Source organism: Megascapheus bottae, chromosome 4 (genome assembly GCF_031878675.1).
Source record: "Megascapheus bottae isolate mThoBot1 chromosome 4, mThoBot2.hap1, whole genome shotgun sequence".
Lineage (NCBI taxonomy): Eukaryota > Metazoa > Chordata > Mammalia > Rodentia > Geomyidae > Megascapheus > Megascapheus bottae.
Window position 1 is genome coordinate 76,392,063 of NC_143512.1, and position 12,272 is coordinate 76,404,334.

General features: G+C 49.2%; 1 protein-coding gene across 1 annotated transcript in view; it reads left to right on the forward strand.

Moving 5' to 3' along the window:
* Myo10 (myosin X) overlaps positions 1 to 12,272 on the forward strand; it is an 87,994-nt gene that overhangs the window by 58,817 nt on the left and 16,905 nt on the right. Inside the window, exons 14-21 of the mRNA XM_090332105.1 lie at positions 49 to 163; positions 2,427 to 2,533; positions 3,369 to 3,602; positions 4,977 to 5,016; positions 5,582 to 6,445; positions 7,683 to 7,806; positions 8,787 to 9,030; positions 9,302 to 9,397. Coding sequence (XP_090188231.1) covers positions 49 to 163; positions 2,427 to 2,533; positions 3,369 to 3,602; positions 4,977 to 5,016; positions 5,582 to 6,445; positions 7,683 to 7,806; positions 8,787 to 9,030; positions 9,302 to 9,397 — 1,824 coding nt within the window. The remainder of the gene's footprint in view (positions 1 to 48; positions 164 to 2,426; positions 2,534 to 3,368; positions 3,603 to 4,976; positions 5,017 to 5,581; positions 6,446 to 7,682; positions 7,807 to 8,786; positions 9,031 to 9,301; positions 9,398 to 12,272) is intronic.

Sequence of the window (12,272 nt, forward strand, 5' to 3'; positions counted from 1 at the left end):
CAGGCGGAGCCGTGGCAGAGCGTGGTGCCATGTGCCTCTGTGTTGCAGGTATAAAGTACTCATGAGGAACGTAGCCCTGCCCGAGGATGTCCGGGGAAAGTGCACCGCACTCCTGCAGCTCTATGACGCCTCCAGCAGCGAGTGGCAGCTGGGGAAGACCAAGGTACCTTTGTGAGACCCCGTCCCTCTAAGCCTCCTGAGGTCGTAGGAGCCCCCCCACCCTGGGCCTGGTATGCCAACACACTGAGAAACATTGTTTGGTTTGGGGGCCTGGGGCTTGAACTCAGGGCCTTGTTCTCATTGCTTGCCTTTTTCAAGGCTGGTACTCTACCGCTTGATCCACAGCTCCACTTCTGGCTTTTGCTAGGTGACTGGAGATAAAGAGTCTCACATATGGAAGCAGCTCATCAGAATTGTGCCTACCTGGTACCCGTGGTTGTAGCTATGACATCTTAGAAATGAGGCCACCATAAGAAGCTGGCAGTCTGAAATCCTGTAGGGGCCAAAAACTTAGTCCAGAAATGGGAGGGGAGAAACAAAAGGCATTGTGTGCTTTCAAATGTGCCACTGTGGTCCTCACCCCTCACTCCAGACAGGTGCTCAGGACACAAGAGTCCAGCATAGCTCCCTACATCAGACAGACAAGGTCCAGGCTGACCTCTTCCTCCTGTGTGAGCAAACCACCAAAAATCTCAGTTGGCCTTGTAGTCTTCTCCCTCATCCAATGCTACTTCAGGGGAAGACACCAATGGGATTCTCAACTCAAACACCAGCATCCGGGTGGTTTGGGGATGTGGTGTCTTTCCTGCCCCTTTCCTTGGCACTGAACTGTCAGAGGAGCATTTCTATGTTTCAAGCCAGTACCATGTGCTTAGGGTTGTTTTACGCTGGTCTCAAACTCAATTGATAGTCCCACTTCAGCCTTCTAAGAAGCTAGGATTATAAAAGGTTTATTTAAGGAGGAAAATAAAGCAGTGTTTAATTAACGAATGGGAAATCTGTGGCAAAACTGGAGCAGGAATTCATGGCCACTCAGCACAGGAAAGTCAGATGGACAGACATTGGGGTTAGCTGAGGAAGATTTCAGATTTGAGCATTCCAAGAGCTGTTGCAATGGCCAGATGTGGCTTGAACAGCAGACATGGTCAGAGGTGAAGCCTGCCCTCTGACTCTGTCTCAGGTTGCTCTAATGTACTTACATGACTTTTGACAGCATTCCATTCCTGCCTTTAGTAGGACTGAGGGCCCCACTTTCTCTCTGGCTCTCCACCAGAGCCCTCTGGGAAGCTCCTAAAGGTTCCTGAATTGGTTTGCTAGGTAGCCTGAGGCAGCACACTGCGAGGTCTATGAACTGATGTCAGGGCCCAAGATGAGATCAACTTTAGAAATTAAGATAGTCATTTAAGCCAGGTACCAGTGGCTCCTGCCTGTAATCCTAGCTTCTTAGGAGGCTGAGATCTGAGGATCATGGTTCACAGCCAGCCAAAGCCGGAATGTCTGTGAGATTCTTACCTCAAATTTACCACCAGGAGGCTCAGAAGTGGTAAAGTACTAGCCTTGAGTGAAAACAGCTCTGGGACAGTGCCAAGGACCTCAGTTCAAGCACCAGGGCTGAGTGGGCGGGGGGGGGGGGGGGGAGTTATTTAAGAACCAGGTCTATACATATGGTGGGTTCAAGGGAGAAGAATGTAACTGCAAATGCTAAATTAAAATTCAACAAAATAAACACCAGGAAACAGATACTTCAAAAAGGTGGGGTGGGTCTGGGGGAAAGAAATAGACTATGAAGAGGAGAAGAATGGGGGAATGTAGTCAAGAATTCAATCTAACAAAATTAAGGAAGAAGTTGAGTGAAGGAGAGAAGGGGCCTGGGTTGGAGAGGGATAGGTAAGAATTTTGAAAGGGGTAGCATTGATCAAGACAATAAAAAATAAATTTAAAAAATTTTAAGCAAAATCAATCATGCTTATAGAATGTAGTAATTAATAATAACTAGAGCATGAGTCGCGTTCTTTTGATTTTATTTTCCTAACTTTTTTGTTGTTGTTATTAGTCCTGGGACTTAGAACTCAGGGCCTGGGCAGTGTCCCTGAGCTTCTTTGTGTTGAAGGCTCGCACTCTACCACTTAAGCGATGGCAACTTCTTCCAGCTTCGTCTGAGTAGTTTATGGGGCGTATGAGTTGTACTGACTTTCCTGTCTGAACTGGCTTTGAACCACTATCCCCTGATCTCAGCCTCCTGAGTAAGTAGGATTACAGGCGTGAGATACCAGCTCTGGGCTCATTGAAACATTTAACAGGATTTGTTCTAAGCATGGCTGTGTGAGTTTCAACCCTAAGAGAATGGGAAACGGGTTACGCTTAAGTTCACCCCGAGAGAGACCTTCGCTGTGCTTCTTGGCTGAGACCCGTGGCTCTCCTGGCAGGTCTTCCTTCGGGAATCCTTGGAGCAAAAGCTGGAGAAACGGCGGGAAGAGGAAGTATATCGGGCAGCCATGGTGATCCAGGCGCACATGTTGGGTTACTTGGCACGGTAGGAACCCCACCTTGGTGAAGCCACACAACGGGCTTCGTGTGTCCCCGGTGGGGTGGCCTGAGAGCTTGGGGGCCAGGCCAGTTGGCCTGACCAGGGTAGCAAGCTGACTGAAGCTATTCCTAGCTTTTACTGTCTCAGTTATAATCACATTGGGGGATGTACTGAGCTATTTAAATTGTCTACCATCTATTCTTGGGCATCCTGCTCTGAAGACTACTGCTTTTGTGGTCACAAACTGCATGTCCTTTATCCAAATGCTGAAGGGGTACTAAGAGGTATTAGGCCAACCTACAAGCAGGAGGCTTTCAGTTCAAATCCCAGTGCTGTCAACAAAAAAGAACCAACTTGGGATTTTCAGATGAGCAGGGCTCAATGCATATCTTCTTATTATAAGTAGGAAATGAGACAGCTTCTTGCCTGGCATTTCAGTTGTGTCTACTACATGGCTAACATGGCACCAGAGAGCCCAGGCATTGTATTTTCTACAATAGAAGGCCACCCTGTGGTGGCTGATCGGCTCTTTCCATATGAACAGAAGGCCATATGGAATCTCCCCTTGGTCCTACAGGCTATTCAAGGTTGACATTAGGCCTTACATGTCTCCTAAGCCAATGTAGCCAAAGCATTCTTGTTTATGTGTGCGTGCATGTGTGTGTTGTGGGGGTGGGGAGAGTGTTTTTTTAGCCAAAGGGCCTCTTTGTCCTTTCCAGTCCTCACAGTGAGAGAATCTTTCCAAAACTAGGTCCCTTTTGTCCTGTGGCCAGAATGTAAGCTCATTTGAATAACTCACCATCTCATTACCTCAATGGCTATTCTCCTGTTTCCCTTTTAGAAAGCAATACAGAAGGGTCCTTTATTGTGTGGTGACCATCCAGAAGAATTATAGAGCCTTCCTTATGAGGAAGAGATTTTTACACCTGAAAAAAGCAGCCATCGTGTTCCAGAAGCAACTCCGAGGCCAGCTTGCGCGTAGAATTTACAGACAACTCCTGGCAGAGAAACTGGAGCAAGAGGAAAGGAAGAAGCAGGAGGAAGAAGAGAAGAGAAAGCGGGAGCAAGAAGAGAGGTATAGTTTTCTTTTTCAACTAGATGAAACTAAACTTTTATGCTCATGATCAGAACCTGCCACTTGAAACAAACAGTAAATCTTCATAGAGGGGTAGCACTGAAACCCAATTCTATGCATTTTTCTGATTCTCGCTCAGAATGAGGCTATGTCCTCCCAGTCTTTCCATTGGTGTTTAGCAATGCTCAGGTGTCACCGCTCAGGCCTGTCATCCTAGCTATTCTGCAGATAGTGATGGTGGGAAAGACTAAGGTGTGAGGCTGACCAGAGACAGAAAGTTAGCCAGTTACCACTCATCTCAATAAAAATAGCTGGGTTTGGTAGTTATTATCAGTCATCTCTTCTATAAAAGAAGCATAAGTAGGAAGATCAAGGTCCCACAAAAAAAAGAAAAAGAAAAAACTGGGGCCAGGAGTTTGGCCTAGTGGTAGAGTGCTTGCCTAGCATGCACGAAGACCCGGGTTCAATTCCTTGGTGCCACATACACAGAAAAAAGCCAGAAGTAGTGCTGAGGCTCAAGTAGTAGAGCTCTAGCCTTGAGAAAGTCCAAGGACAGTGCTCAGGCCCTGAGATCAAGCCCAGGATTGGCAAAAAAATAAAAATAAAAAAACATCCTTATCTGCACAGTAATTCAAGAAAGTGTGTGCTGGTGCTCATGTCTATTATCCTAGCTTCTAAGGAGTCTGAGATCTGAGGATTGAGTTTTGAAGCCAGCCCAGGCAGGAAAAAGCATGACATTTATACATTGATATCTTCAATAAAACTTTATCTTCAATAAAACTACCAAAAGGCTGGAAGTAGAGTTGTGGCTCAGGTGGTAGAGTACTGACCCTGAGCTCAGTGACAGTGCCCAGGCACTGAGTTCAAGCCCTAGAACCAGCACAATACAAAACTCAAGAAGACTGGGGTGAGGGAGCTTGCTTGGCTCAAGTGAAAGAGCACCTGCATAGCAAGTAGGGGAGGCCCTGAGTTCCAAACTTCAGTATAACTAAAAATAATGGGATAATAATAATTAATAATAATGGGAGCAGAGTTCCAGTAGCTTTTGCCTGTAATCCTAGCTACCCAGGAAGCTGAAATCTGAGAATCTTTGAAACCAGCCTGGGCAGAAAAGTCTATTAGACTCTTCTCTCCAATGAACCAACAAAATGCCCAAAGTGGGAGTGTGGCTCAAGTGGTAGAGCACCAGACTTGAGTGAAAAAGCTAAGAGACAGTGAGGGCCCCAGGCTGGGTGTTCAAGACCCAGTACCAGCACAAAAATAGATCAAATTTATATCTTGTGTGGGTAATGATGGAGCACTTGCTCGTGGGTTAGATCTAGCTGACATTATTTACAAGATGATTGCTGATTTCGTTTTATTTTTTTTCTTTAGAGAAAGAGCACAAAGAGAAGCAGAGCTTCTGGCACAACAGGTAGTGAATACTGGGACAAACTAGCCACCCCCTTACTTCCCTTTGACTTTAGGATTCACACACACACACACACACACACACACACACACACGGATACAAGGCAGTTTGGTTTTGAACCTCTACCATTTGGGCAACAGTTAATGAATGTCTTCAGATTTAAATGCAAATGCGGGTTATTTGGGCCCCCAGACCAAGTGGATTATAAAACAATAGAAATTGAATTTCTCACCCATCCAGGAGACGGTGGGTTTGGGTCTCCAGACGCCTCCAAAGACCCCCTCCTTTAGCCTCCCACCCCACCCCCAAGCACACATTCTCATTCTTCCTACCAGGATGCCCTGGCAGATTGCATCTGGACCCAACTTAATCACCTCTTTAAAAGTAAAAGCCCTGTCTGCAAACACATTTGCATTGTGAGGCTTTGGGGATTAAGCGCTTTAACATAAGAATGCCCTGGAGACTCAGTTCTGCCCCCTCCCCCCCATCCTCCTGGTGATTGTCCCGGGATGGGGATGGCTCCGGAGTTTTCCATTCTAACGCCCACCTCCTCCTCGGCTGCGCGCAGGAGGCGGAGGCCCGGAAGCAGCGCGAGGAGCGGGAGGCCCTGCGGAAGAGCGAGCGGGAGCTGGAGAGGCAGCAGGAGAACCGGCAGGTGGAGGAGATCCTGCGCCTGGAGAAGGAGATCGAGGACCTGCAGCGCATGAAGGAGCGGCAGGAGCTGTCGCTGACCCAGGCCTCGCTGCAGAAACTGCAGCGGCTGCGGGACGAGGAGCTGCGGCGACTGGAGGACGAGGCGTGCCGGGCGGCGCAGGAGTTCCTGGAGTCCCTGAACTTCCACGAGATCGACGAGTGCGTGCGGCACATCGAGCGCTCGCTGTCCGAGGGCGGCGGCGGCGAGGCGGGCGAGGCCGGCGGCCGCGGCTCCCCCGGGAAGCCACGCTTCAACTTCAGCCAGCCCTACCCGGAGGAAGGCCCGGGCCCGGACGAGGAGGTGGACGAGGGCTTCGAGGCGGACGACGACGCCTTCAAGGACTCGCCCAACCCCAGCGAGCACGGCCACTCGGACCAGCGCACCAGCGGCATCCGCACGAGCGATGACTCCTCGGAGGAGGACCCCTACATGAACGAGCCGCGCGCCGCCGCCGCGCCCTGCGCCCCCGGCCCGCCAACCGAGCCCGGGCCCGCGCCCCCTGCCAGCCCGCAAGGCTCCTCCGGCGGGGAGTCCGCCTACTGCCTGCCCCAGAGTCCCGGGGACGCGCCCTCCCCGGACGACGAGGACGACTACGAGGACGGGGCCGCCACCTCCGCCAGCAGCGTCACCTTCTCCCACTCCTACGGCAGCCAGTGGTCCCCGGACTACCGGGGTTCCGTGGGCACCTACAACAGCTCCGGGGCCTACCGGTTCAGCTCGGAAGGGGCGCAGTCGTCGGTGAGTGCTAGCCCGGGCTTGCCCCCGGCCCCAGAGGCTGGAGGGAGTGCCTGGAGCCTCAATCCTAGCCACCCCGAGGGGTGGGTGGGGTGGGATCAGAGGGCAGCCTGGGGCGAAGGTTCTGGAGGTCCTTTGCTTACCCAGTACACAGCTGGGCACCTTGGTGTGGGCCCGGCATCCCAGTGGAAAAAGGAGGATTGCAGTCCACACTGGTCCTGGTTTAAATGCAAGATCTTGTTCAGAAACCAGCCATGCCGGACCCGCTGCAGGTGGCTCACGCCTGTAATGCTAGCAGGAAAGTCCACGAGACTCTCCTCTCCAATTAATCACTGAAAAAGCAGGAAGTGGCATTGTGGCCGAAGGGATAGAGCCCTAGCCTTGAGCGGAAGGAGTCTAGGGCACTGGGTCCTGGCCTAGATTTCAAGGGGCCAAAACAACAACAACAACAAAAAACCCAGCTAAAGTGAAAATGACTAGGGGTGTGTGGCTCAAGTGGTGGAATCCCGGCCCCTAAAATAGCCCTGGAACCAAGGATTTCAGAGTAGAGTTCTTAAACATCATCTTTCATCCCTTTCACTTACGTTGTCAGTGGAACTTGGGGATGACTCTCGCAGGTGGGGCACAAAGCCCAGGCCTGAGTGTTGCCCAAGGCCTTTTCAGTGGAGCCTTGGATCTACCCTGCGGCACCCAGACTCCCTGCCCTGGAATTGCATACGTCTGCAAGGGCTTCTAGAGAAATTGCCCTGCAGAACCTTCACACCCCTATTCTGCCCGGTGATTTCCTGTGCTGGTTTTAGGAAAGACTCCCTAGGGTTTAAATACATTCCCAGTTTCTGGATTTCTTTTCAAAGTTTTCTTTTTCCCTTTGGTCATGCTACTAAAGGCTGTCTTTACTTTCTAAGACTTGGTAATATTTTTAGCCTAGCCATTTAAAGGAGATTAACTGTGGTGTGGTTTGGTTCAAAATTATACCTTTAAACAGCATGGTTATTTTTAGACTAGAACCTTTGGATTTAAAGCACATCTTGTCTTTTAGCTATCCAGCCAAGTGACCATTTGACCCTAACCCTGAGTATGTGGTAATGCAGGGTTCCTTTCATTTCTCTGCTCATTGGAGCACATGCATTGAGGGCCGTGAATGACTGCCTTGTTGGTTTTGCTGCTAATATGAACTGCGAATCTCCTTGGCCTACACAGCATCATGTCTGTCTGTCCCTCCATCCTTCTCCTTGAGCAGTTTGAAGACAGCGAAGAGGACCTGGACTCCAGGTTTGACACGGATGATGAGCTGTGTTACAGGCGAGACTCTGTGTACAGCTGCGTCACTCTGCCATACTTCCACAGCTTCCTGTACATGAAAGGTAGGACTTGCACACCGAGCCCTGGCCACCACACTGCAAAACCTGGTTCTCCTTTTCCCGTGCTACTATTGGTCCACAACCTGAGGAATTCAGTCTTATCTCCCCTTCCCACACATCACACAGTGCTGTGCCAGCTGTGTGTGACTGTTGGTGCCAAGCCAGTGTCATGGGGCAATGTGGCTCTATTGTGATGAACGTCAACTTCATTCCCCCACATTGGTGTACGATCATTGTCATTCTCCTTTCTGTAGACTTTCTTACTCTCTCTGACACACACACACTTAGGCATGTACACACAGAGATGGGAGATTAGACAAGGAAGAGAAAGAAAATAAAAGCCCAAAAGACTGGACACATGGTTCAAGTGGTACAGCGCCTGATAAGCAAGTACAACTATAAGCCTCATTGCGTGTGTGTGTGTGTGTGTGTGTGTGTGTGTGTGTGTGTGTGTGGCAGTTTAAGTGATAGAATGCCAGTCTTGAGTGGAAAAAGCATAAGAAACAGTGCCCAGGTCCTGCGTTCAAGCCCTAATACCAGCATACAAAAGATTTCGAACCAGGCACTGGTGTCTAGTTCCTAGCTCCATGGAAGGCTGAGATCTGAGAAATAGAGTTAGAAACCAGCTGGGCAGGAAAGTCTATGAGACTCTATCTCCAGCAAATTATCAAAAAGACAAAATCAAGAAGTAGAGCATGGATGGCTCTACTCATGGTGGACTCGAATTTTGAGCAAAAGAAGCTCAAGGACAGTGCCCAGGTTGTGAGTTGAAGCCCCAGAACTGGCCAAAAAGAAAAAGATAGAAGTCTCAGTTGAGTGAGTTGTTATGCATGAGGAAGAGCAACACTGATGTGTCCAGCTCCCTCCGCTTCCTTCTCCCCCACGGTTTCCCAGTGTGTGTCACCTGGGGCAGTATCTTCCACACTTGCAGACTGTTGATGGGCTGTTCTCTCCTCTTTCTCTGCCCCATCTTGGGGGAACAGGTGGCTTAATGAACTCGTGGAAACGCCGCTGGTGCGTCCTCAAGGACGAGACCTTTCTGTGGTTCCGCTCCAAGCAGGAGGCCCTCAAGCAAGGCTGGCTGCACAAGAAAGGAGGCGGCTCCTCCACCCTGTCCAGGAGAAACTGGAAGAGGCGCTGGTTTGTCCTCCGCCAGTCCAAGCTGATGTACTTTGAAAACGACAGCGAGGAGAAGCTTAAGGGCACTCTAGAAGTCCGAACAGCCAAGTAGGTTGAGCCATAGCTGGGGTGCTCTGGGTAGAGGGCTGGTTGGTGTCTGGGGATGGAGCTGCGCGGAGCTCTAGACATTGGGCTGAGGAAGTGCTCACTGAGTCTTCAGGGATTGAACTATCTGGACACTGGAAGTGAGACTTCATCTGTGGGTCCATTGGTATTCGTGGTTATACTTGGATGAATGGCTTCCATTTAGAACTCCAGCACATTTCCAGGTCAGTCAGTCCAGCGTTCTCACTGCCCCTGGTGGCTTTGCTTTCTGCAGGGAGATCATTGACAACACCAGCAAGGAGAACGGAATTGATATCATCATGGCCGACAGGACTTTCCACCTGATCGCCGAGTCCCCGGAGGATGCCAGGTAAGGTGTGCCAGGTTGGCATGGGTCACTCACCTCAGCTACACCCAGCTGGTCCTGGGTGAACACTGTGACCCAGAACTCAGCTCATCTTGATGCCTGGTGAAGGGTGTGAGTTGATTTTGTGGTGGGGTTTCTCTGTCCAGAGGGTTAACAAATGGGAGCCCTGGAGAGGCTTGTACTGTCTCCTGTCCCCTGGGAGTCTTCTCAAAGCAGATGAGGTCGAGTGCTGCTCAGGCTTTGCAGCCTCAAATGCTGCTGCTGGATGCACAGAGCCCTGTGTATCTCGCTGTGGTACATAGGTGTGGTCCTAGGCCTTGAACTCAGGGCCTTGGCAATGTACCTGAGCTTTTTTATGCTCAAAGGTAGTGCTCTACCACTTGAGTCATAGTGTGTTGAGTCATAGTGTGTGTGTGTGTGTGTGTGATTAATTGGAGATAAGGGTCTCCTAGGCTTTCCTGTCTTGACTGGCTTTGAACCACAGTCCTCAGGTCTTAGCCTCGTGAGTAGCTAGGATTATAGGCATGAGCCACTGGCACTCAACTCCACTCCTACTGTCTCTAGACATGTGGACAAGTGAAGCTAAAAGCCCAGCTTCAGAAAGTTTATGAGCTTTAGAAGTGAGCAGCTGGTGTTTGTATCAGGATATAGAAACAAGGAGCTTTGTAAGCCCTGTCTGTGAGAACCATGCATTGGTATGCACGTTGACACATTCGGTAGGTGATATTACTATAGCAGGCTGTATTCTGTGAGGGTTGCGGGGGGGGGGGGGGGGGGCAGGGGGAGTTGTTGTTTTTTCTTTCCTTTTCTTTTCTTTTTTTTTTGAACTCAGTCTGTGAGCTGTCCCTGAGCTCTTCAGCAACTCAAGGCTACCACCCTATCCTTAAGCCAAACCCCACTTCCTATTTTCTAGAGATTAATTGGAAATAAAGAGTCCCAGGTCCTTTTGTGCTCAAGCTGGCTTTGAACCTTGATTCTCACATCTCAGCCCCTTGAGTAGCTAAGATTACAGGTATGAGCCATGCACCCTGCTGTATTCTGTGAGTTTTACTATTTGTCAGCTCCTTCAGTCTTTATGCCAGTTCTGTGGGGGTAGATGTTATTAGTATGATCCTGGGCCCTTGGCAGAGGAAAAGGAAGATGGGAGCACAGAGAGTGGACTGCATGGATTGTAAGTTCAATTCTGACAATGCATTCAGCTTTCCTTCCCTCCCTCCCTCCCTCTTTCCTTCCTTTCTTTCTTTCTCTTTCTTTCTTTCTTTCTTTCTTTCTTTCTTTCTTTCTTTCTTTCTTTCTTTCTTTCCCCTTAATTATCTTGTGCTAGTCCTAGGGATTGCTTGAAGTCAGTGCCGGGGTGCTGTGCTTAGCTTTTTGGTGGTGAACTGGAGATAAAAGTCTCGTAGACTTTTGTGGCTGGGATTAATTTTGAGTCCTGACCCTCAGCCTCCTGAGTAGCTAGGATTCTGAGTGTGAGCTACCCGTGTTTAATAGCGTCCTATGTTTCTGTCTGGTGTCCCGAGCTGGTTCCGGCATATTCTCTGACTTTCTGGACCTCAGGCTTCCATGTTGGAGTGTTGGTTACGTTTAAGGTGAACTGGTGCTTGCTTTTCAATGAGCTACACCACAGGACGATCTGGGACACAGCGGGCATCTGTCTCTCCTCTTCCTGCAGACCCATGGGGGCTGGCTGCAGGATCTGGTGGAGGTAACTATTCTGTGTTCTGAGCCTTACTAGGGTGTGATTTAGGAAAGTAACATCCAGTGAGTGACCCGTGTTCTTCAGGTCTCAGCTCAGAAGTCATTAGACCCTTCTGGAGGGATATCAGGACCTCTCACTTATCCTCGCCTTTTGAATGTTTTGAAGTTGATACAACACCCTGGTAGTAGCCCAGAGGTAGCCCAGCGCCTGAAGACAGCAGACAGTAATTCTTCCCATGGGAAAAACTGAGACCTTGGTTGGACTTATAAATTATAACACAAACTGGAAAAATAAGCAAGCCTGAAATGACAGCCCCAGCGGTCTGTCTGGGACTCACAGCAGCCACGTGTTGGGTTCTGTGGTCTAGGGCATGGCCACAGCTCTCCAGCTGAATTACAGTCCTGGCATCTGGCAGCTGCTTCTGTCTGTTTTGTGCCATAATGAACCTGCTAAATTTAACCTTCGGAATAGTTGAGCGAAGGACTTTTTCCCCTGACTAGTCAAAGGCATTTCTTTAAAAATTCCTCTTCAGATTTCAAGTTATGCTTGGTTAGAAGTAGCTAGCTAGTTAGCTAGATAGATAGATTCACTTTAGGTTTTATTTATTGTTTGTTTGTTTGTTTGTGTAGTACCAAAAAATCAAACCTAGAGCATCATGCATGCTAGGCAAGTACTATACCAGTAAGCCATATTCCCAGCCTAAAGATTATAAATTTAAGCATATTTGCGGATATTGAAGGCATAGCAAATTGTGTGTGTGTGTGTGTGTGTGTGTGTGTGTGTGTGTGTGTGTGTGTTGCCTTATGTGTTCAGTGCTCTTTGATTGGGAAGATATTTGAGCTTAATAATGACCTCCAGCTTGCATTCTAGTGGGCAAATTCATATGAAAGTATTTCCCTTGATTACTCTTAAAAGTCAGAAGTGGTGCTGAGGCTCAAGTGGCAGAGCTCTATCCTTGAGAAAGTTCAAGGACCGTGCTCAGGCCCTGAGCTCAAGCCCAAGACTGGCTAAATAAATAAATAAGAAAAGTTCTCTGGTTCAAACAACTTTTTTTTTTTCCGGTTGGTCATGGGGCTTCAACTCTGTGAACTCTTCAGCTCACCCCACCTCTTGAGCCACAGCACTACTTCCTGTTTTCTAGTGGTTAATTGGAGATGCTGGGGCAGGCTTTGAACCGAG